Source organism: Lolium perenne, chromosome 6 (assembly GCF_019359855.2).
Source record: "Lolium perenne isolate Kyuss_39 chromosome 6, Kyuss_2.0, whole genome shotgun sequence".
Taxonomy (NCBI): Eukaryota; Viridiplantae; Streptophyta; class Magnoliopsida; order Poales; family Poaceae; genus Lolium; species Lolium perenne.
Window position 1 is genome coordinate 54,121,043 of NC_067249.2, and position 24,226 is coordinate 54,145,268.

General features: G+C 45.9%; 2 protein-coding genes and 1 long non-coding RNA gene across 4 annotated transcripts; 2 read left to right on the plus strand and 1 right to left on the minus strand.

Moving 5' to 3' along the window:
• The first annotated feature begins 881 nt into the window (after window positions 1-881).
• Window positions 882-3,494, plus strand: LOC127308018 (bZIP transcription factor RISBZ4). 2 transcript variants are annotated; one of them, XM_051338781.2, is made up of 6 exons: window positions 882-1,267; window positions 1,927-2,035; window positions 2,253-2,412; window positions 2,533-2,608; window positions 2,698-2,823; window positions 2,913-3,494. In XM_051338781.2, exons 1-6 carry the CDS (start codon window positions 1,112-1,114, stop codon window positions 3,210-3,212), a joined length of 927 nt encoding a protein of 308 aa, XP_051194741.1. In that variant the 5' UTR covers window positions 882-1,111; the 3' UTR covers window positions 3,213-3,494. The 2 variants fall into 2 exon arrangements, with proteins under 2 accessions (XP_051194741.1, XP_051194742.1); XM_051338782.2 differs by having other exon boundaries at window positions 883-1,267; window positions 2,256-2,412.
• A 512-nt stretch (window positions 3,495-4,006) lies between these two features.
• On the minus strand, window positions 4,007-6,409 carry LOC127308019 (uncharacterized). Its single transcript, XM_051338783.2, has 3 exons — window positions 5,340-6,409; window positions 5,031-5,191; window positions 4,007-4,951 (listed from the first exon to the last, which is right to left on the minus strand). Exons 1-3 carry the CDS (start codon window positions 6,232-6,234, stop codon window positions 4,112-4,114), a joined length of 1,896 nt encoding a protein of 631 aa, XP_051194743.1. The 5' UTR covers window positions 6,235-6,409; the 3' UTR covers window positions 4,007-4,111.
• Window positions 6,410-10,023: 3,614 nt separating this feature from the next.
• Window positions 10,024-12,882, plus strand: LOC139831922 (uncharacterized). Its single transcript, XR_011746323.1, has 3 exons — window positions 10,024-10,122; window positions 11,426-11,485; window positions 12,664-12,882. It is a non-coding gene; the product is annotated as an uncharacterized lncRNA (long non-coding RNA).
• Window positions 12,883-24,226: the final 11,344 nt, after the last annotated feature.

Here is a 24,226-nt window from a genome sequence, read left to right on the forward strand (position 1 = left end):
TGGCGGAGGCGATCGCCGTGTCGCTGCCGACATGGAGGAGGAGAAAGCGCGCGACGACGCCGCATCGACCGGGCGCGATCGGCGCGCGCCGGGGGAGGCGGAGCAGCGGCGGCCGAGCCGGACTGGCCGCCGCACGCCAACTCGCCGCCGCGCCGCTCCAACCGCCAACGACGATGTCGCGCGGTACCGCCGTCTGCGACACCTCCATCCGGCGTCGTCCCCGTCGTCGACCTCGAGTCCTCCGACGACGATCGGTACAAGCCATCCCCGGGGTGGGGAGACGCCGGCCGTGGCGGCCAGCCGCAGCGCGGCCGAAGGTGCCGAAGGTCGAGGACGACGGCTCCGACGACGGCGGCGACGACTACACGGTGTTCTACCGCCGTATGGGCATGTAGAGCGCCGTGTTTTAAAATTAGCGTTTGAATTCCCCTAGCCGAATTCGAAATATAGTCGAATTCGGCCTCTATGTATGAACTCCGCCCGTTTTAGTCTAAATATCATTAAATTTAGTCTATATTCACCCGAATTTAGCCGAAGTTTGTCAAGTTTCCGTTTTTTAAATTCGCATCGTCGACTTCGCCTGGGCACGCGGCTGGGAAACTAGCGCTCCCCACGCCAAAACTTCATCCAATCCGGACGAAAATTTCGCCGGATTTGGGCGTGGGGAGCGCCAACGAGTGGGGATGCTCTTACACTTTCTCCTCCACTGCCTAGAAATTTCGTGGTGACGAGGATCTAGACTCTAGAGAAAAGAAAACCGTGGTCCAGCGTCCATGGATACGGCGGCACGCACGCTGCCGATCGGAATGGCAAACCCGTAGATATCTCCAAAAACATGTCCGAGAGACGACCCAAACCGCTTTCCACGCCCGACTTCCTCCTTCCAGCCAGCCACCTTTCCTCACTTCCCTTTCCTTCTTTTTCTGATTGATCGATCGACCGCCGAAAAGAGCTTTTCTTCCTTGCAGCGTCCCGCTTCAGTTCACCGCCGCGGCATCTCCCTCTAAAAGCACCGCACGCCGACGCCCACGCACGCACCGGAGCACCAGCCAGACTCCCAAGCTCACATCACCTAACCTCAGCTCAACTCCCCGCATACCTACGATCGGCGATGAAGAAGTGCGCGTCGGAGCTGGAGCTGGAGGCCTTCATCCGCTGCCGGGGCGCGCTGGCCGCCGCCGAGCAGAAGCCCGGGCACGCCGACGGCGGCGCGGACTTCGGCATCTTCTCCGCCGCCGACCTCGCTGGCTTCGGCTTCGGCGATTCGGTCAGTGTTCTTCAATCGCACACGATAATAGATGGTTTTTTCCTTTGATGTTAGTACTATACGATATGGTATCTGCAGCTTGCGTGATTCGTTCTGTATGTCTCAGGAATTCATTTAATCTCCTGTGATCTGTGGATCAGATGCGGCCTAGGCTTTCCTATCAGCAACATGCTTAAGTAATGAAACTATTATTTGAGAGGTGGCTTAAGGTTCTCATGGCAAAGTTAGGAGTTGGTTTCACTATTTTTATTTCAGTCAAATTTTAGCCACCAACTGGGAATCGTGATGTTGCCTTTTCGATTCAACCAACCACCAAAAGGGTTTTTTTTTTTTTTCTGAATTGCACTGAAATTCAACGAAACAATTGGCAGTTAATCTGAATTCTAATATATGCCATAACCAAAATCAGGTGCCGCCAAACCTTTTGGCAATTGAACCAACAATTAACTACCTGAATTTGACAGACAGTTGAATTTTGCTTGAATCTTTTATACTGCCAAGTGTCACCGTTTTTTTCTTTACTGAAGTACACTGAATCTTCCATAGCAGGTGTCATGGATTAGTTGTAATGCTACTGCCCGAGACTTTTTTGTTGTTGTAGTTGTAGAGATCCCACATGCAGGTGTGATTGATGACTCTAGTGAATTTGCTTTAAGCAGAACACCCTCAACGGAAGCATTCAGAACCACCTCTGGTCCCAGTCACCCAATCTCGGCGCCCGGCACCCCGCAGTCTCCACCACAATCGAGTCTCAATCTTCAATCTACGGTACGTTCCTCTTCCACAGTTTTTGCTTAGTAGGTCCATATGGTAACTACATACATGAAAAGTGCATTCCTGTGTGCCATGCTTAAGTTAGTGAACTGCACACTGAACCACTTGATATCAAATTTTTGGCAGGTATCAGTGCTGCTATATCGAAACCGGAGTTCACATGATTGCTATCTTTTCTGATGCTCTGTTTTACGATCTATCTATGTTGTAGCAGCAGCGAGTCCCACGTCCGCGACCAATCTAAGTATGAAGGAGAACCAGGCTTTCGGCGGCACGAGCGGTTCGGACTCCGACAGCGAGTCGATGTTCGACATGGAGGGTGGCATGTGCGACCAGGGCACGAACCCAACGGACGTGAAGAGGATGAGACGGTACGTCAAGAAACATGAACACTTGTTTGTTCCTGATTTTCTTTTTGAGGGATCACTTGTTGTTGCCGAACTTAGCTGTTAACCTTTTGAAACACAATAACGGCCGTTTTGAAATGACAGGATGGTGTCGAACCGAGAATCGGCTCGGCGATCCAGGAAGAGGAAGCAAGCTCACCTGGTTGAGCTGGAGACACAGGTAAACGCTACGACTCGTGCTATTTGAAACAAAGATCCTAGTAGTAGCAAGTTTTCTTGAGTTCGTTCTGAATTGTGAGTGAAATGCAGGTTGATCAGCTCCGGGGCGACAACGCGTCCATCTTCAAGCAGCTGACTGACGCCAACCAGCAGTTCACCACGGCGGTCACCGACAACCGGATCCTCAAGTCAGACGTGGAGGCCCTCAGGATGAAGGTGATCCACCTCTGAAAAGAAATCACTGTGATCAAGCATGAGTCATCAGGTAGCCTTTATATCTGATTATCCTGTCGGTCGTTTTGCAGGTGAAGCTGGCGGAGGACAGGGTGGCGCGTGGCGCGCTATCGTGCGGGCTGGGCCACCTGGGCCTGTCCCCGGCGTCGCTGAACCCGTGCCGCGCCCCGGACGTGCTGGCCGGGCTGGACTTCCTGCCCGGCGGCGCCGACGACTTCGGGAGCCTGTCCCCGGCGGAGCAGGTGCAGAGCTCGCCGATGCAGAGCATGGCCAGCCTGGAGAGCCTGGAGCACAGCAGCCGGATGCTCGGCGGCGACTCCGTCGACGTCTGGGGCTGGGACTCCCACTCCAACGGCGCCATGTCCAAGTGATCAAGCCGTCGAGATGCCGCTGTCTCGCACATCGCCAAGTTACCGGAGCATAATATGGTCGTAGTATCCCGTACTATCTCAGTATCTGTATCATCAGACTGGGAGGTGTCGTCGTGTTCTAGCTGATGAAAACTCTTGATGGACTTGAGTTTTTCAGAGTCCTCTCGTGTCGTGTCAGTGACTCTATTACCGTGCCTAGTTATTTATGTAATGCAACTTTATACCTGCTATGTTCATGCGAAGAGACTAAACTCCGAAGCATTAATATTATGGTATTTACAAGTCGTGATGACAAGTTGATACCATGTCAGGGTTTCAACCGAAAAGCTCTTTTGGATCATGGGCACCAGTGATCTCAGTGTATTAAAAAATTCGAAAACTATATTTATATATTTCAATAAATTATGTAGTAAAATTCTAAAAGTAGCCAATGATGTATTCCACTAACGTATAAAATCTCAATTGCAAATGTTTTGTTTTCTGAGCTCCACAAAAATAACAAATTCTGAATTTCTTTTGAGATTTGAATCACTATACTCAGATCCACATATTTGTTATTTTTGTGCAGCCCGAAATACACATTATTTTAAGTTGAAAATTTACACGTTTGTGGGATACAATACTGAATACATCATGATTTTTTTTTCAAATTTTTCTAAAACTTAAAAATCTGATTTTTAATTATTTTTCTGAAAAAGAATCACTGGAGCTCATGTGCACCAAATCTCTGTCCGGTTTCAACTCACTACTTGACTGAATCTACATTTTCTGAACAATTTTTATGCCAGCGAACGGGAGCAAGATCAATGGCTCGCACCAATTCAGTGTTCTAACTTTCTTCAGTTAATTGTGAATTTTGATTTGTGGAGCCTGATTTACAATTTACACATCCTGGGATGCTACTGTGGATTGTTTTGAATTGACGACTCCTCGTTGTCCCTTCCCGCCATTTCGATCTCCCGTTCCCTCTGCTCCATCTCGGCCACCAGCTCGCCGTACGCCGCGGAGGCCATGCCGCCTGCCTCAGCGATGGCGCCCAGCGCCGCCGCCAGCCCGACGCAGACCCTCCTCTTCCCTTCCTCCTCGTTCGGCTCCTCCACTCCGTTGTTGCTGTTGCGCCGCCTCGCGGCTGTCGCGATGGCCGAGGCCTCCGCCGCGACGACCTCCACGGCCCGGGTCACCGCCTCGACGTCGACGGCCTCGACGGCGCGCGCCCAGGACACGAGCAGGCGCGGCATGTCCTCGCCGTCCTTGACGCAGCTCCGCGCCCAGCCCCAGAGCGCCGCGGCGTAACCGCGCTGCGACTCGGCCCAGGCCTCCAGCGCCGCTCGCCACCCACGGAGCTCGCTCGCGAGCGCGCCGGCGGCCGTGGCAGCCCGCGTCGGGCCCGGTGGCGGGCCACCGACGCCTCCCTCCGCCCGGGCGGCCGACGCGGAGAGGAGCGCGCTCGCCTCGTCCGCCGTGCGCTTCATCACCCGGTGCGCGTCGCCGATCACCCGCCACATCCTCGCCAGCCCTCGGATGAGCTGCGCGAGCTGCGGCAGAAGCTCGTCGTCGCGGACGGCGGCGACCCGCCGGGATACCGCATCGACGGAGGCCAGGGAGATGTTGAGCTTGGTCCGGAGGTCCCTCATGGCGGCCCTAGTCCGCTCGATCGCGAACGGCTCCGCGCCGTTGGCGTCTTGGCTCCGAAGCTGCGCGCACTTCTTCTCGTACGACAGCCGCACGCGCTCCCCTGCCTACAAATTCTTAGTTTTCAGTTCAATCTTAACTGGTTCTGAATTTTGGGAGAAGTGTGTGTGCACGGATCAATCATACCCTCACTTCGTCGTAGAGCTTCTTCTCCCACTCGTAGAGTCTGTCAAGGCTCTCCTTGTGGCTCTGGAAGAGCTCGAATGGCTCCGGCGAGGCTTCCCGGGCGCCGGTTTGCTCGTCACCGTCCTCGCCGTCGACATCCCCTCTCGGAGCAGGTGTTCGAACTGTCTACGTACAAGATAGCAATGATCAACGCTACAGCTCTACGACATGTCCTGAATGTGTGCTCACTTGCTCTAGTCTGAACTCTGAAGCAGAGCAATTGACATGACAGGGGATAGTTCTTCAGAAGTTCAGATAGGAGGATCGTACCTTTCTTTTGGTAGGGGACGACCTCCAGCAGCACCGAGACCTCGCCGGCGATTTCCGCGACCTTGGAGAAATGGGCCTTGATGTCCCTCATGGCCTCCGCCACGCTCGCCGGCGGCCTGTCGACGTACACGGTGAAGCGGCCGGGGCTGCTCTGCTGCTCGATCTCGGCGCTGGTCATCACTCTCAGTTTGTGGATCGCATCCACCACCTTCTTCTCTTCTTCCTTCCTTGGCTCCTCCATTACTCGATGTGCGGCCCCTGCCTGCTCGTGACCAGCCTCCTCCTCTTGTTCCTCCGACTCCTCTTCTCGATCGCCGCCATCGTTGTCATCCACGCTTGCTTCTTCCAGCTCCGGTATCTCCTCATCTTCTTGATCAGCGTTCGCCTCTTCGACGCCATGATTCATGTAGCAATGGTCACGATCGGTCGGCAGGGAAGAGAAAGGGTCAATCCAGAACAAGTCCCATCCCGGAGGCAGCGGACGTGGCGATGACGGCGGCACATTGTTCGCCGGTGGATGGAAGAGCCGAGGATCCACGCCGAAGAACCCATCCACGACAGCTGTCTCGGCAGCCCCGTCCTCGCCGTCCCACTGCTCCACCAGCGGATGCACCGGCGCCCCTCCTTGCTTCAGGCAGTTCAGGACAAAGACCTTGTTCTCCGGCGAGGACGGGTGGTGCCTGCACGACGACTCCTGCAGGAAGTAGAGGTGCTCGTCCTCGGCGAGGTAGTAGAAGAGCGCGAGCGAGACGCGGCGGAGGGACTGGAGGTAGGCGACGTGGGAAGAGGCCAGCAGGTTCCGCTGCGCGATCGCCTTCTTCACGAAGCTCCGCCGGTCGTGGCACGCCTTCACGGCCTCCTCCTCGTCGAGCTTCTTGGACGACGAGCAGCCCATCGCTCTTGGCCGGCCAGATCGCTGCTGCCGCTGCCTTGGACGTGTGGGCGAGATCGCAAGAACAAGATTTTGTAGGAATCCATTGATGTCAGCTTCTCAAGATGCTTTGGTTCTCTTGAGCGTGTGCAAGAAACGAAGAATTTCTTGGGGAGGTAAACTGAAGTTGAGGGAAACTTGAATGAGATGAGTCTTGCAAAGAACCTCTCGCTGAGAAGAAATGGACGCAACGCTAAACACTGCTTCTTTCCTTAGATGCCTGTGAAATCGTACACGAGTAATATTCGAGCTTGTAGTTAATAATTCTTATTTTCATGCCGTGGCTAACCAAAGAAGGAGATGGTCCTAATGGTCCTGTAGAAGAAACTGATGGGATGCTTGTGGTTGCTTTTCCAAAGAGGATACGTCCGAAAAAGTGTTTTTAGCTCCCGAGCTCCAGTGCTCTCACTATGTTAAGGAAAATTTAAAAATATTTTTACAAGTTATAAAAATCATGAAAATAATTCTGAAGACTGTCATTGATACATTCCACAAACATGCAAAATCCCAATCCGAAATTATTTTTATTTTGAGCTAGATAAAAATGACAAAATCTGATAAGTTTTGAAGATTTGAAAATGACTACCTAGATCTACAATTTTAACATATTTGTGTAGCTCAAAATATTAAGTATTTTAAATTGATTTTTTGCACGTTTGTGGGATACATCATAGACTATTTGCAGATTTTTTTTTTCCAGATTTTTTTGAAACTCAAAAATATGATTTTTTATTTTTTTAAAACAAGATCACTGGTGCCCATGTGCACCAAATCTCTGTCCGGATACGTCTAACTTATTAGGTGTTTTGGCTATTGATACGTCTCCGACGTATCGATAATTTCTTATGTTCCATGCCACATTATTGATGATATCTACATGTTTTATGCATACTTTATGTCATATTTATGCATTTTCCGGCACTAACCTATTAACGAGATGCCGAAGAGCCAGTTGCTGTTTTCTGCTGTTTTTGGTTTCAGCAATCCTAGTAAGGAAATATTCTCGGAATTGGACGAAATCAACGCTCAGGGGCCTATTTTCACACGAAGCTTCCAGAAGACCGAAGAGAAGACGAAGTGGGGCCACGAGGCGGCGCCACAGTAGGGCGGCGCGGCCCAAGCCCTGGCCACGCCGGCCTGTCGTCTGGCCCCCTCGTGTGGCCCCCTGACCTGCTCTTCCGCCTACATATAGTTTTCGTCGCGAAACCCCCCCAGTACCGAGAGCCACGATACGGAAAACCTTCCAGAGACGCCGCCGCCGCCAATCCCATCTCGGGGGATTCAGGAGATCGCCTCCGACACCCTGCCGGAGAGGGGATTCATCTCCCGGAGGATTCTTCACCGCCATGGTCGCCTCCGGAGTGATGAGTGAGTAGTTCACCCCTGGACTATGGGTCCATAGCAGTAGCTAGATGGTTGTCTTCTCCTTATGTGCTTCATTGTCGGATCTTGTGAGCTGCCTAACATGATCAAGATCATCTATCTGTAATGCTATATGTTGTGTTTGTTGGGATCCGATGAATAGAGAATACTATGTTATGTTGATTATCAATCTATGTGTTGTTTATGATCTTGCATGCTCTCCGTTACTAGTAGATGCTTTGGCCAAGTTGATGCTTGTAACTCCAAGAGGGAGTATTTATGCTCGATAGTGGGTTCATGTCTCCGTGAATGCGGGGAGTGAGAGAAACCTCTAAGGTTATGGATGTGCTGTTGCCACTAGGGATAAAACATTGATGCTATGTCCGAGGATGTAGTTATTGATTACATTACGCACCATACTTAATGCAATTGTCTGTTGTTTGCAACTTAATACTGGAAGGGGTTCGGATGATAACCTGAAGGTGGACTTTTTAGGCATAGATGCATGCTGGATAGGGGTCTATGTACTTTGTCGTAATGCCCAATTAAATCTCACAATACTCATCATATCATGTATGTGCATGGTCATGCCCTCTCTATTTGTCAATTGCCCAACTGTAATTTGTTCACCCAACATGCTATTTATCTTATGGGAGAGACACCTCTAGTGAACTGTGGACCCCGATCCATTCTTTTAATCGAATACAATCCACTGCAATACTTGTTCTACTGTTTTCTGCAAACAATCATCATCCACACTATACATCTAATCCTTTGTTACAGCAAGCCGGCGAGATTGACAACCTCACTGTTTCGTTGGGGCAAAGTACTTTGGTTGTGTTGTGCAGGTTCCACGTTGGCGCCGGAATCCCTGGTGTTGCGCCGCACTACATCTCGCCGCCATCAACCTTCAACGTGCTTCTTGGCTCCTACTGGTTCGATAAACCTTGGTTTCTTACTGAGGGAAAACTTGCTGCTGTACGCATCACACCTTCCTCTTGGGGTTCCCAACGGACGCGTGCTGTACGCGTATCAGCTATGACCTACTGGAACTCTCCTTTGGATTTGATCTCTTTCGAGTGGCTCGTGAGCTTGTTTCTTTTCGAACAAAGAAAATAGGAAAGTATCCACCTATTTCATCTTGGAGCAGAGTCCGATACTGTAATGTCCCAGGTTTAGAGACGATCGAGGGGTAGATTTTAGAAAGGGATGTGCATTGCATTGTAATTTACGGGGAAATTTCGCGCTTTTAAAACAAAACTGCATCGAAGGGGGACAGGTTTCTCTCTCGACACCTTACAGGGTTAGGGTTTCGAGAGTGCGATGAACATGTTCCTACTTATTTAAATTAGGGTTTTGAGAGAAGAGAAGTGATATTGCATTGAAATCTTAAGTTGCATGATTGGGTTCTAAAATTAAGTTGTATGATTGAATTCAAACCAAATTTGAATTGAATTTCAAATTCAAACTTCAAATGGTTATCACATAATTCAAACTTGAGATAATTTAACAAACAATTATCATTAATCAAAATTATGAATAATACAACAATTACATAGAGCTGTCACATCCCGAAATTTTCAAAATTTTGGAATGTAAAATAAAAATAAATTTGACGATTGATTGTTTAAAATTGAATGAAATTCACTAAGAATTAAAACTTTTGAAAGTTATTTAAAAGTATTTTTCCAAAATGTTGACTTCCAAAGACTTTTGGTTTTAAAGTATTTTCAAAATCAAACATATATGCCAAATGTATATAACTTATTAAAAAGGTTTTTGCAAAAATATAGTAGTTTTCATAAATCTTAGTTTAAAAAGATTTTCTAACAATACTCTATTTTGTTCGAAGGTTTTGAAACTTATAAAATATTTTATTTAAGAAAACATTAAACCCTAAAAAGGCAATATAGCCACATAGACATATATGTCAAATTTTAGTTTTATAAAGTTTATGTTTTTGTTCCAAATTTAGTCTCATAAGGAAGCATTTTTTTTAACGAATCCAACGGTACCTTATTTGTATTTTTCCGATTTTATTTAAAACCTCAAAGTGTATTTCCAATGTCAGTATAAAAAAAACAGCCCAGCCCGCGCGCCACCGCCCGCGTGCGGCAGACAGCGGCGTCGCTCACGCTGCGGCCCATCTGGCCGATTCGGCCCACCCGGCGCCACTGCCTCAGCCCAGCTCGCCCCTGCCTCCTTTTTTCCTTTTCAGCCCAGCCCCCAGCCCAACTCCCCAGCGCACGCGCCACACGCAGCCATTGCACGTCGCCGCACTTTTTCTTTTCTTCTTTTAGTCCCACATCGCTTCTTTAGTTAAATTACCTCCAGCCTAGAGACTATATAAAGAGCCCCAAGGGGCAGCTCCAAACGCACCCGGCGCCCGGCGCCTCTCTTCTCCCCCGCGCAGCACACTGCCAGGACTCGCACGCGACGCTGCAGTTCGCGACGCGACATCCGTATCTCTTGATCCGTATCTCTTGTCCGGTAATAATTCTATTTCCATCCTTTTTCGTAGATTGTCTTTAGTAATTTCGCAATTTTATTTCTTTAGATCTACATATCCGTTTAGAATAGTGGTTTTTCCGTTAAGTTCGTAATTAGATTCTCTATAACTTTCATGTAGAAAGTTTTTCTATCTGAGCAACTTGTTCGGACAACTTTTCGTACACCATTAGAACTGTGACCACTTATGTTTAGTTTTGTAAAATTCATATCTTAAGTTCTATCCATCGGATTTTGACAAACCCTATACCGTCGGAATCGGTAAATCACGTAGATCATCTTTGACATATTGTGTGGCAGTTTCGCCCACTTTATTTTCGCAGTACCACTATGTTCCGTAACATCATCTATAAAATAAATTCTACCAACTTTTTCCGAGAGATTCTTCTGGAGATACGCTTGTAATGGAATTCTCTACAACTCCCATGTAGAAAGTTCTTCCATCCGGAAAACTTCTTCTAATAACTTTTCATGAAAAGTGTAGTCCTATAACTGGTTTCGATATAGTTCCTTTAGGCAAAATGATCCTTATGATCATACCCATCTTCTAGGACCAGTTATAATTCTTTATCATGTTCACAGTTAATGCATAGCTTACTTCTGGTTGTTTTCACACTATGTCGATTGCATAAGCATTGCTTTACAGTACTTCAGTCAATATCACCACCATCCAAAAATCTTTGAATCACTTTGCAAATACTCAGGTTCAAATATGGGAATTTGAGTATGTATCTGTTATCGATTTCTATAATCCCTTCTCAACGTGATTCTTTTGTGAAGGTGAAACTTATGATCTCATCCGCACACCAATGCCACTAGACACTTTACCTTGAACCAATATCGTGTCTATCCAGATTCATTTTCATTCACTCATTTGACTTAGTTTACAATTATTCAACTTACAAATGAGTAAATTGAGTAATTCTATATATCATTTGTTTATACCCAAGCCTATGTGTAGTTCATACTATTTTGAGTAATTTTTGTCACACTTATTTAATAGTATTGTTCTTGTACTATTTGTCACTTATGTGATTCAATTCACATGAGCCGTTTCAAATTCTTTTCATGCTCTTGTAAAGCATAAAGAATCTTCAATTATATCTTGGATAATCCATCTCTTTCTAATCATGTGACTTTCGTCCAAACTCTCACCGCCATATCTTGCAAGCCAAACCTCATGCCACACCTTAGTAGCATAGAGCGATTTTCGATTGTTGTCTTGTTTGATTTTGTGGTTGTTGTTGAATAGAGTGTTTATGCTGTGCTATATTTTATGTTATAGTTTGTACGGAGAGGCACGTATTTTGATTAAGAGAAGTGAACGCGCTTCGACTACCAAAAGGCAAGTGACATTCAAATCCTACTTATTTTATATATGCATTAGTGTTTTGAAACTAGTATGCATGGTAGGATTTTGATTTCAAAAGAAAAGTATTATGCTATGCTTAGCAAACCCTAGTAGTGTGTAGCTACTCCTGAACCTATTGATAGGATACTTTATTTCTGCTCTGCAATATCAAATGCCAAATGTTGTTTCATTGTTTTGATTGTGATGGTTTGAAAAGTGAAAATTAACAACCTTAATGAAACACCTGGGTGGATTGGTTGAATGGTGGGCGGCTACTCAGGGCCACGGTGTGGTTGTCGTCGCCTGAGGGTACGTGGCTACTCAGGGCCACTTTGTGGTTGTCGTCGCCTGAGGGTACGTGGCTACTCAGGGCCATATCGTGGTTGTCATCGCCTGAGGGTGCGCAATTGTTGAGTGGCTACTCAGGGCCACATTGTGGTTGTCATCGCCTGAGGGTGCTCAAATGTTGAGTGGCTACTCAGGGCCACATTGTGGTTGTCATCGCCTGAGGGTGCACTTGTGGATGGCCACTCAGGATTAAAGAGATTAATATGCCGTCCATGTTTTAGTTAGCTTCCAGTGCAGCCTTATGGTATTATGGGCTCTGCCGGGATTAAGTAAGTTGTGAGGCCAAACTTGTTGCTAGACATGATGATGTGGCTTGCAACCAAACGGGAACGGGTCTAGCTGGTTATGGTTGAAGCCTCCTTCTGAAAGATCTTGTCTCATTTCTTCTCTTGGGAAGGGTGGGTCGTAAGGTGAAAGTGCACAACCTCTCGAGAGTAAACCTAAGATCTTAGCCGTGTCCCCGGTTATGGACAATTTGAGCTTCTAGGCAAGGAATGTACGGAAGAATCTCATCACCTTTTCTGAATGTATTTAAAATTTGATCACCCTTGTAAAACTCATGGGAGATGTAACCATGTGATTATTCTAAAACCCATGGAGGATTTAACCATGGTGTGATTTCATAATGACATTCAAAGATTTTCAAAATGTTTTGTTTTAAATAAAATATAGGATAAAATTGGCTTTATGCAAATTTGCCTAAACTCCACTAGCCAAATATCATGTAGATAGTCATGCCTGAAAACTGCCACCATATAAGTGTCATTTGCCAGTACATCATTGTACTGACCTCCATTCGTGGGGCTGCATATTCAAACGTGCAGGATTTTCTGAGGAGAAGTACGTGGTAGGATCTCGAGTCTACATTCCAACATGACTGCCTGTGGCACATGAAGATGATGAAGGCTCATTGCTGATTTACTTTCCGCTGTGTTTATTCTGAGCTAGTCCATGTGACTATGCAAATTGTAAGGTTTTATTGTACCCTCTGGATCAACGATGTAGTAATTTGATATTATTGCAATGATTACTATATTTTGTAATGTGTGTGCTATCAGTGATCCCGGGAATAGCACTATACACAGGTATCTTGCCTTTATTAAAAGGTAGGGTGCTACAAGAGCTCATTAAGGAAAACTTGAGCTTTATTGATAATCACACACAAGATACAATGTCAATTACAATATCCAGAAATGAAATATGAATTTACAACACATTACATGAATTGAAGAAATAGAAAAAGAAAGAGGAAAATTACAAATAAATGAAATATTCTAAACTACAAGATAATCTTGAGCTTGATGATCTTCATGTCCATTTGATCATCATTTTGACCCTGCACACAAACACAAAGAAAATAAAACAAGTGTTATGCCAAGTGGCATAGCCACTTGGCAGGTTAGAAAGAAAGGAAATTGAGTAGATATGATCAACTCTGCCGAAGCTGATCTTTCCACAGCACAAGTCCCAAGCTGGATTCACATACACACAACCGAGCGACACACAATCTTTGGTGTGCATGCTCAACGACACACCAGGGTTGCCGCATGCTCTCCACACACATAGTGACTAGGGGAGGAGTACGGCATGGTCTGTCGACCATAAAGGCAAGGGAGAGGGTAAGTATAAAGGGTTTTTCAAGCAAACCCTAACCATTGCATCGACAATGACCTCACAGGGGAAGTCACAAGAATACAAGAACACAAGAACAGCTTGAACAGCGCACATTCAACACATCTTCACCACCACAGCAAATAACCAAGAAGCATCAAGCTCACAAGGAGGAGCAGGGCAAGCCAAACAAACCACCAGAAGCAAAACCTCTACATCAACTACAATTCTTGGAGCTGGAGTGAGGTATACACATCATCATGAACAAACCAGATGGTTTTGTTCATAAATAAGCATATGCACCAATCACACACAAGCAAAAGGGTGTGATACCCTATTTGTGTCATCATCTGGCTACTAAGCCATATGGTGCAAGCAAAGGTAGTAAAGGCCACTAGGAAATCATCTTATGGGAACAACAGCTATGAAATCAATGCATAACTGAAGAAATCCAGCAAGAGATGAAAACACAGCTAGCCTAGCTACACACCTAGCACCTACAGCTAGTCAGGCCATCAGACATAGACAAATCATTGTCTATTTGATTTCAACATCAAAAGCTACTGGCAATCCAACAAAAGGATCACCCAGAGAGCATCTAGTGAGCCACAGCAAGCCAACAAGAGGGGAGCTACCCTAGGGCAGCATATGATTACTGCCAGGGTCACCTCAAACCCTAAAACAGCCAAACCACCAAGCCAAGCACTTGTATCATTACCCAAATTGGGTTCAAAGTGGAGCTAGGGTCCCCAACCAATGTTGGCATCCCTCTAGCTCAATCAAACTAATTATAAGAGTCATCACTGCAAGCAGTTCATCTCATTTATCCAATAAACAAGGACAAGCTATACAGATAAATGAAAGTCATAGATCACCAGTAACTGGAACACTTACACATGATCCAATTGATCACTGCAAGCAACAACAATTGCTTGAGCCAACCACAGCACACACCAGCACAAGGCATGGTGATGCACAGTCACCAGAATAAGCCCAGACAGGCATAGGCAGTAAGTAAAGCAAGCAATAATCAAGCAGCTGATGATCACTGGATCACCAGAGCTTGCTAAAGCATGCTAGAACCCAATTCTAGCATCACATTGACCATATAAAATTAAACAGACACATTACATAATGAATTGCATCACAGATAAGCAAATGAGCTAAACACAATTATATCCAAACAGCACACCATCACTGGATGGTGCTGCCTAGCCAACAAACAGATTCTATTGAGCATTTCCATGTATTATAGCACAAGGGATAGCACACCAGGAGCACTGGCTCTTGCAAAATGGCAAGAATTACACACAGTAATTAAGCCAGAGCAAGGAATTGAATACACTTGAGGATCTAGCAGTAGTAGCATCAAGAACAGAGTCACAGGGATAGTTTCAAGCAAGAAATGCAAGCTTAAGCAAGCACATGGCTTTAGAAAAATTGCACAGAAGCATGCATAGCAAAGATAGCACAGCCTGAGCTAGGCCATGGAGAGTAGAGCAGCAGCCACCAGTTCACAATTGGTAGCAGGGAGCACAGCCATAGCAGCTAGCATCAACCAATCGTAGCAGCGAAGAAGCATAAGCACAGGCATGGCCACAGAAGCTGTGGTCATGGCAAGCAGAGAACAGCAGTAAGCGCAGCAGCAGTGGCAGCACGGCATGGCGGCATCTCCAACAGGAGGAGGGCCATGGCCAGAGCTACTGGAGGAGGAAGAAGAAAAGGCACAGGAGAAAAAAGAAAGGAGGGAGCACTTACCGGCGAAGCAGAGAAGAGCAGCCATGGCGGCACGGCGGCACACGCCGGGCGAACGGCGGCGCCAGGCCAAGCCAAGCCCAGCCGTCATCTCGCCGCAACGCCAGCGTCATCACGGCGGCGCCACGGCACCTGGAGCGTCGGCGGTGACAAGATCGCCACGGCACTCCACGCCAGGGGACCAGAGGCGTTGGGGGCGAACGGAGGCGGCGGTGAAACACGGATCGGCGCGGACCGAACGGTGCGCCGTCGTGCGGCCGTTCGATTGCGACCAATCTCGCCGGCGGGGATGGTCGGAGGTGGCCGGAACAAAGCGGCGGCGGCGCAGGCGACCACCGCGTCGCGGGAGAGGTTAGGGTTTCGCGAGAAGGGAGAGGAAGAGCACGTCTGGGTCCGACCGAGCCGGTTGGGGCGGCTCGGGTTAGACTCAACCCGTTGGGCCACCTGACAGGTGGGGCCCAGGGGTATTTTAGACATTTCATTAATCCATTAAAAACAGAAACTTTGAAATTAAGTAAAAAATGTTTAAAAGCTCTAAAAAAATAATTAAAAATATGAAAACTGATCAGCATAAAATCATCTATCTAAATAAAATATCAAAGAGAATTTTTGAAGACAATTAAGAATAAGTTATAATTTGATGATTTAAATAATAACTTAAATCACACATATTATTTTCAATAATGAAAATAAGTCCATTAATGCAATTGGACTTTAAAAACATCTTGACAACATTTCAAGATTGTATTTTACCCTAAATCAAGTATCTCCAAATTGTTCTTAGTATTAAACCCCACATGAAATAATAACGACATCGGAAGGGGGGAACAAACCCTAAAACTGGAATCATGCATAATTGCTTCTTTAACTATTGCCCTTATCGGACAATGATGCTATTTTTCAGAAACAGAGGACAAGGGTCAGTCCACACCATCCAACTGCAAAACTTTGTAGTGTTCTGGCAAGTTCATCAATTGCTCATGTCATTTGAGTATTTCTATCAAATTACTTGCAAAGTACTATGGTTATCACTATTGCATAAAAGCCAAAACCACTACTTTCATAACTATGAATATGACTATGTGGTTGGCAATGGAACCATGGATTGTGTTGATATGGTGGAGGTTCCATTGCAAGGGTTTATATCCATCTAGGATTAAACAACAAATGTCGCCAGTGATTCTTGTGCCGTAATACCCGTGTTAACCATAAGATCCGGAGTGGGACGGAGTAGTCAAAAGTGTTTCCACCTCTCGTTCATCAACGGACGCGCTTTACCGTAGTACACTTGTAATCCAAGGGGGCAAGCTGGTGAGGCTGGGGAGTCCTAAGTCCCCACGGCATTGTCCGTAGTACACTTGTCGCCCGAAGGAGCAAGATGGTGAGGCTGGGGAGTCCTAAGTCCCCACGGTATTGCGGTCTATGATGGGTTGCAGCTACCGGCGAAGGAGTTTGGTTCGATCCCAGACTGTCGTCGTGGTCGGGGTCCACCCTAAAATATATGGGAATAATGGGACCGGCGAGGACCCAGTGTCGGGGCATGCAACAAAGGGTGGGTGTTCGAGGTAGCGGAGGAACATGATTGGCTAGACCTTATACCGGGCCTCACACCGAAGGAAGTGTGGACGGGAAAGCTGCCCGGTTGGCACCAAGGTTAAGATCTCTTATGGGTAAAGCAACACACCTCTGCAGAGTGTAAAGAACCGTGACCTGTCACTCCCTGTTCCGGGATATGGAACTGCGAATGCGGCCGGAAAGGAGCTCCATGAAGTTCTAGTAAACCGGTGAAGGCTGACGGACATAGCCCTTGGAAATAAAAGCAATCTCTTGAAGAAAAATGTTTATCAAAACTTGCATTGGTATTAGACTTTCCGGTCTAATATCGTAGCTAGTGTATTAAACACCTCTTCTCTATAATGAACTTGTTGAGTACGCTCGTACTCATCACAATCTTAAATCCCTTGCTTAGATTGTCTGAATCGTCTGGAGGAGGACTACGACCACACTGAAGGAGCCGAGATCATCGGCTATGAGGAACCAGACCTCTCTGGAGGTGTTGAAGGCATAGACTATCTCATAGTCTACGGAACCGGGGAGGCTTCCGGAGGAGATCAAGCCTAGAAGCATCAAGTAGTAGTAGTAGCCGAGCAGCCCGAACTCTTAATACTTAGCTGCTCGAGAGAATAAATGTACAACTTAATGAGACATCTATATTGTAAGCTAAGTTGGGTTCGCCTCGAACCCAGGAGTATTCCTCTTTGGACCCAAGAGGAGCTCCGAGACGATATGTGTATGATATTTGTAATATTAAATGAATGAGTTATGGACCTGCTATGTTCTGTTGTACTACTCTGAGGGATGTAATATTTGCGGAATGGTACTTCGTGAATGTTATATCAACGACTGGCATACTACAACATACAGTGGTATGCAGGGTCACCACAGTTGGTATCAGAGCAAAAGCTTTGACCTTAGGTTGGAACCTAGTAAATGGGACCAAACGTTAGGAGTCAAATAGGACTAGTAAAGAATTCTTTAAAAATATGGTGTATATTCAATTGAGAATACAACAATCATATCTTTTAGTGCGATAATTCTTTATTATCTCTATTATGATGCATTATTACTAATCTTATATTCTTTCTATTTCTACAGCCAACATGGCAAGTTCACGTCCGGGATGAAACGTGAAAGTGATGGATTCCACACTGAGCGAATATGAAGGAGGACTTGCAGATATTCTACGTGCCATGTTACTTGAATTTGGGTGTGATCCCCAGATCCAAGTAAAGAAATACATGTACTACGATGGTACTGTATTGGCCAAGTGTAGGGTAGGACTGCGACTTCCCGAATCTTTGGGAATGAGCGTAGTAATGCCAGCAGGTGAAGCCAGAACTATTAGCACAGCCTACCATATAGCCGTTATGAGAGCCATCACCGATATTCGGGAGCATAATACGAAAGAGCTTATGGGTTCCGAATTCACCCACATTCCTCATAAGCAGGAGGAAGAGGATCCCATGCTCAACCACTACAAATATGCAAAACGCAAACCAATAGCAGCTGCAAAATACATGGATAACAGCCGCAACTTACTATCATTGCTCTTCCAGTTGAACCATCATTTGACGGGAGCAATTGATACGATGCTAGAGGAGTTTACTGAACCCAAGGAGGAGACTAGGGGGAAAGAACCCATGGAGAATGTGGTGCACACACCAGTTTACTCAGCTGGTGACTACATTAGTATTGATTCTCTTGAGCGTGAAACTACACCCGTTACACACAGGAACTATGCGGGTAGTTCCTATGGGGGATATGAGGGTGGAGAGGAATCCGGAAACAATCAGCGTTCCGAGACTCCTATAGAAAACTCCACGGGTTGGCGTTGGGGATCTGATACGGGAACTCATAGTACTTCAGTGTATTATGACGGAGAGATGAATGAGGACGCCACAACCCAGAACCAGAGTTATCCTAGTAATGAAGGAGTTGATGGAGGGTATCCTACACAGGTTGAGTCGGATACTAATGTTGGAAATACCTATGGTGGAGCTACAGGGGAGTACACCCGATGGGTGGACTATGATGCACTTAACGATCAGTTTGTGAACACTGATTTCTCCCTAGGATCATCATCTGATTCTGACTACCAGCCGACGGGGAGACCTTATGTTCCAGGGTCTATCAGGAGGACGACACGTTCGACCGGATGGAAGCCTGGGATGTACCGGGAGTGAAGATCGACTAGAGTCCACCAAGGAAGGCGGGACTACAATACACAAGTACCACGTGTATTGTAGTGTGTAATATTTGTAGAAATTTGTACATATACTGTAATAAGTGAGTTTGCATACTCACATCGACTTGAGTATTGTAATAAGACCACTTAAGTATGTATATACATGATATATGTTTTGTATGATTTGGATTTGCTTCTTGATTTCCATTGCGTGACTAGTTCTGTGCACAAAGTTGAGCTCAGAAAACTTGCGCATGGAGTAATTATGAGTATCATCTTGTGTTGCAGAACTAGGGGGTTATGTCGGGAGCGTTAGGAGAGGAGACCGAAGCGCAGCGCATGGAGCGCGAAGCAAAGCAAAAGGAAGAGGCTGATGAAGCAGCCAGGAATCAGTTTCCACCACCACCACCACCCATGACGCAGCAGAATTTTGTCCAGTACATGCAGATGGTGGAGGAAAGGCAACGTATCACGTTGGAGCAGCAGAACAAATTCTTCCAGGAGCTGCTGCAACAGAACCGGGTAGAAAGACCCGAGAATCAGGGAGTCACCTTAGCAGACTTCCAGAATACCAAGCCTATATCTTTCGCATACGCGCCCGAGCCAATGGACGCGGAAGATTGGCTTATGGATACCGAGCGAAAGCTCAATACAGTTGGTTGTAACGACCAAGAAAAGGTTCGTTATGCTACCCACTTGTTGTGTGGACCCGCCGCATCATGGTGGGACAATATCGTAGCCGTTTATCCGGCTGGAAAAGTGTTTACCTGGGAGGAGTTTGCAAGGAAGTTCAGGGAATCCAATGTCCCTGAAAGTATTGTGGAACTGAAGCGTCGAGAATTTGAAAGTCTCGAGCAGAAGGATAAGGCCATCCTGACTTATGTCAGGGAATTCTCAAAGCTGTCCCGGTATGCTGTCGAAGAAGTCAACACCGAGGACAAGAAAAAGAAGAGGTTTTTGAGGGGGTTAAGTCCCCAGTTCAAGGTACAGCTCCGGATGATGAGAGCGACGGAGTTTCAAGAGTTGGTGGATTCCGCCATCACTCTGGAAGATGATTTCAAACAACTGCAGGAGGAAAAGAGGAAAAAGGCCAAGTTTGAGCCTAAGAGGTTTTCCAGTAACAAGCCCAATACCAGCTTGAATTTCAAGCCAAGGTACAACAACAACAACAACAGCAACTATTACAGCAACAGGAGGAACCAAGCATTTCAGACTGCAAATCAAATAGTTTGCCGTATTTGTGGAATTAAAGGACATGCTTCGAAGGATTGTCGTAAACCCAGAATCATTTGTTTTGGGTGTCGTCAGGAGGGGCACATGATGAAGGATTGCCCCAATAAGAAGAATGGGGAGGTCAGTCAGGAGGAGGAGGAAACCGAGGAGGAAATAATGGAGGGAACTGGAAGAATAAGAAGCCCTTCGGCAAGCTGAACTGCACTAGTCTGGAGGAGGTGGTTAACTCCGATCAGGCGGTGATAGGTACGCTCCAGATACTCACTCATCCTGGCAAAGTACTTTTTGATACTGGTGCAACTACATCATTCATTTCTCAGCAATTCATCATCAAACATGGGACTAGTTGCACTAAGTTAGATACACCCATAACCATACTTTCTGCGGGGGGAACGATAGTAGTAACCCATACCAAACAAAAACAAGTCATCATGATCAATAAGTGCGCATTTGACGCAGACCTGTTCATTTTACCGATGAAGGACATTGATGTCATTCTTGGTATGAACTGGTTAGAAGCTAACGGAGCATTGATCGACTGTGTGAACAAGACCGTATCTTTGAAAAGCCCCGATGGAAGTAGAATGATCTACCAAGGCGACAAACATACACAGATAGAAGTTGAGCTACAGCTGAACAGCATGAAGGAGGTGAAATTAGAGGATATACCTGTAGTGAATGAATTCCAGGATGTGTTTCCTACGGAATTACCAGGTATGCCACCAGATAGGGAGATAGAATTCACTATCGACCTAATTCCAGGAACAGCTCTGATTGCTAAAGCACCATATAAGATGGGGCCTAAGGAGTTGAAAGAACTTAAGGAGCAACTGGATGACTTGGAACAGAAAGGATTCATACAAGAAAGTGTTTCACCATGGGGATCACCTGTGATCTTCGTGGATAAAAGAGATGGAGGAAGAAGGATGTGCGGAGACTACAGGAACTTGAACAATGTCACAATCAAGAACAAGTACCCACTTCCAAGAATACAAGATCTATTCGATCAAGTTAGAGGCGCGGGAGTCTTTTCCAAAATTGATCTAAGATCCGGTTATCACCAGATAAAGATCAAGAAAGAAGACGTTCCGAAAACTGCCTTTGTTTCAAGGTATGGACATCATGAATACCTTGTAGTGCCTTTTGGGTTAACCAATGCCCCAGCAATTTTCATGAATCTCATGAATAAGATTTTCATGCCATATCTAGACAAGTTTGTCATCGTATTCATTGATGATATCTTGATCTATTCCAAAGACAAAGCCGAACATGCTGAACATCTGAGGTTAGTGTTGCAAACACTAAGGGAACATCAACTCTATGCCAAGTTTAGCAAGTGTGAATTTTGGCTAGATCAAGTGGAATTTCTTGGTCATGTCATTAGTAAAGATGGAATAGCTGTTAACCCGAGCAAGGTAGCAGCAGTTCTAGAATGGGAAGCACCCAAGACTGTCAAGGAAATCCGAGGATTCCTAGGAATGGCAGGATATTATCGGAGATTCATTGAAGGATTCTCCAAGATAGCAGGACCAATGACGAAGCTGTTAAGAAAGAACACACCATTCGTGTGGTCAGAGGAGTGTGAGAAGAGTTTTCAAACTCTGAAGGAGAAACTCACCACGGCACCGGTGTTAGCGGTTCCGGAAGTTGGCAAGGATTACACCGTGTACTGTGACGCATCCAAGCATGGATTGGGTTGCGTACTCATGCAAGATCGGAAGGTAATATCTTATGGATCGAGCCAACTCAGACCTCATGAAGTGAATTATCCCACACATGATCTAGAATTAGCAGCAGTTGTTTTTGCACTTAAAACATGGAGACATTTTCTCTATGGAGCCAAGTGTGAGCTCTATACGGATCATAAAAGTCTCAAATACTTCTTCACTCAGAAGGAACTCAATATGAGGCAGCAAAGATGGCTAGAATTAATCAAGGACTATGATTTGACCATCAATTACACTCCAGGAAAGGCCAATGTTGTAGCAGATGCCTTGAGTAGGAAGAGCACCGGAGGAGTGGAACAAGAAATATCACCGGAGTTGAGGAAGGAAATAAGTCAAGCCCAAATACAACTTTGGGAGAAGGAAACTCATGAAGGACTATCGGCTTTGCAAGTAGCCGATGAGCTAAATGTTAACCTGAAGAATGAGATAATGATGGGTCAGCTGGACGATCCATTCATCGTAGAGGAGATGAGAAGGATAGATGAGGGAAGACCATCAGAATTTCACCGCGGAGAATCGGGATCATTATGGTTCCAGAAAAGAATTTGTGTCCCGGATATTGCTGAAATCAAGGAAGTAATACTTCGGGAAGCCCATCAAACACCATATTCCATTCATCCGGGAAGTACAAAGATGTACATGGATCTAAAGGAGTTATTCTGGTGGAATAACATGAAGAGAGAAATAGCACAATACGTGGCGGAATGCCATACCTGCCAGAGAGTGAAGGCTGAACACCAGAGTCCGGCAGGAAAGTTACAACCTTTACCTATTCCAGAATGGAAATGGGAGGAGATAGGAATGGATTTCATCACCGGACTACCCATGACCAATAAAAAGAAGGACATGATATGGGTAATCGTGGACCGGTTGACGAAAAGTGCACACTTCTTAGCGGTAAATCAGCAAGATAAAGGAGAGAAACTCATCGATCTTTACATCAAAGAGATCGTGAGTAAACATGGAGTGCCCAAGAAGATCGTGTCGGATCGAGGATCCGTGTTCACGTCAGCATTTTGGAAGCAACTACACGAAGCCTTAGGATCCAAGTTGGATTATAGTACCGCCTAGCATCCTCAGACAGGTGGACAAACGGAGAGAACTAATCAGATCCTAGAGGATATGCTGAGGGCTTGTGCCCTAGATTTCGGAGGATCATGGGAGGAGCACCTGCCATTAGCAGAGTTTTCATACAATAACAGCTATCAAAGCAGCATCAAGATGGCACCGTTTGAAGCTCTGTATGGAAGGAAGTGTAGATCACCGATATGTTGGTATGAAGCCGGAGCAAGCAAAGAGTTCAACCCTGATTATGTCAAGGAAAAGCAACAAATCATTGACATTATCAGGGATAGGCTCAAGATAGCCCAGAGCCGACAGAAGAGTTATGCCGATTAAAAGAGGAGAACATGGGAGCCACAAGTTGGAGACATGGTATATCTCAAGGTGAGCCCGATGAAAGGACTTCAGAGGTTTGGAGTAAAAGGAAAGCTAAGCCCTAGGTACATCGGACCTTTCAAGATTCTGAGTCAAAACCGAGGGTTAGCCTTTGAATTGGAACTACCGGGAAGGTTATCCCAGGTTCACAACGTATTCCATGTGTCGCAACTCAGAAAGTGTTTAAAGACCCCAGATGAACCAGTATCACATGAAGAGCTCGAGTTACAACCAGATTTGACCTACATCGAGAAGCCAGCGAAGATTCTCGAGGAGAACTGGAAACAATTAAGGAATCAAGCCATAAAATACTGCAAAATACAATGGAAGCATCATCCCGAGAGGGAAGCCACCTGGGAAAAGGAGGAAGACCTGAGGAAAACATACCCCGAACTCTTCAGGTATTACAACCACAACTTCGGGACGAAGTTTTCTTTAAGGGGGAAAGGCTGTAATGTCCCAGGTTTAGAGATGATCGAGGGGTAGATTTTAGAAAGGGATGTGCATTGCATTGTAATTTACGGGGAAATTTCACGCTTTTAAAACAAAACTGCATCGAAGGGGGACAGGTTTCTCTCTCGACACCTTACAGGGTTAGGGTTTCGAGAGTGCGATGAACATGTTCCTACTTATTTAAATTAGGGTTTTGAGAGAAGAGAAGTGATATTGCATTGAAATCTTAAGTTGCATGATTGGGTTCTAAAATTAAGTTGTATGATTGAATTCAAACCAAATTTGAATTTGAATTTCAAATTCAAACTTCAAATGGTTATCACATAATTCAAACTTGAGATAATTTAACAAACAATTATCATTAATCAAAATTATAAATAATACAACAATTACATAGAGCTCATTAAGGAAAACTTGAGCTTTATT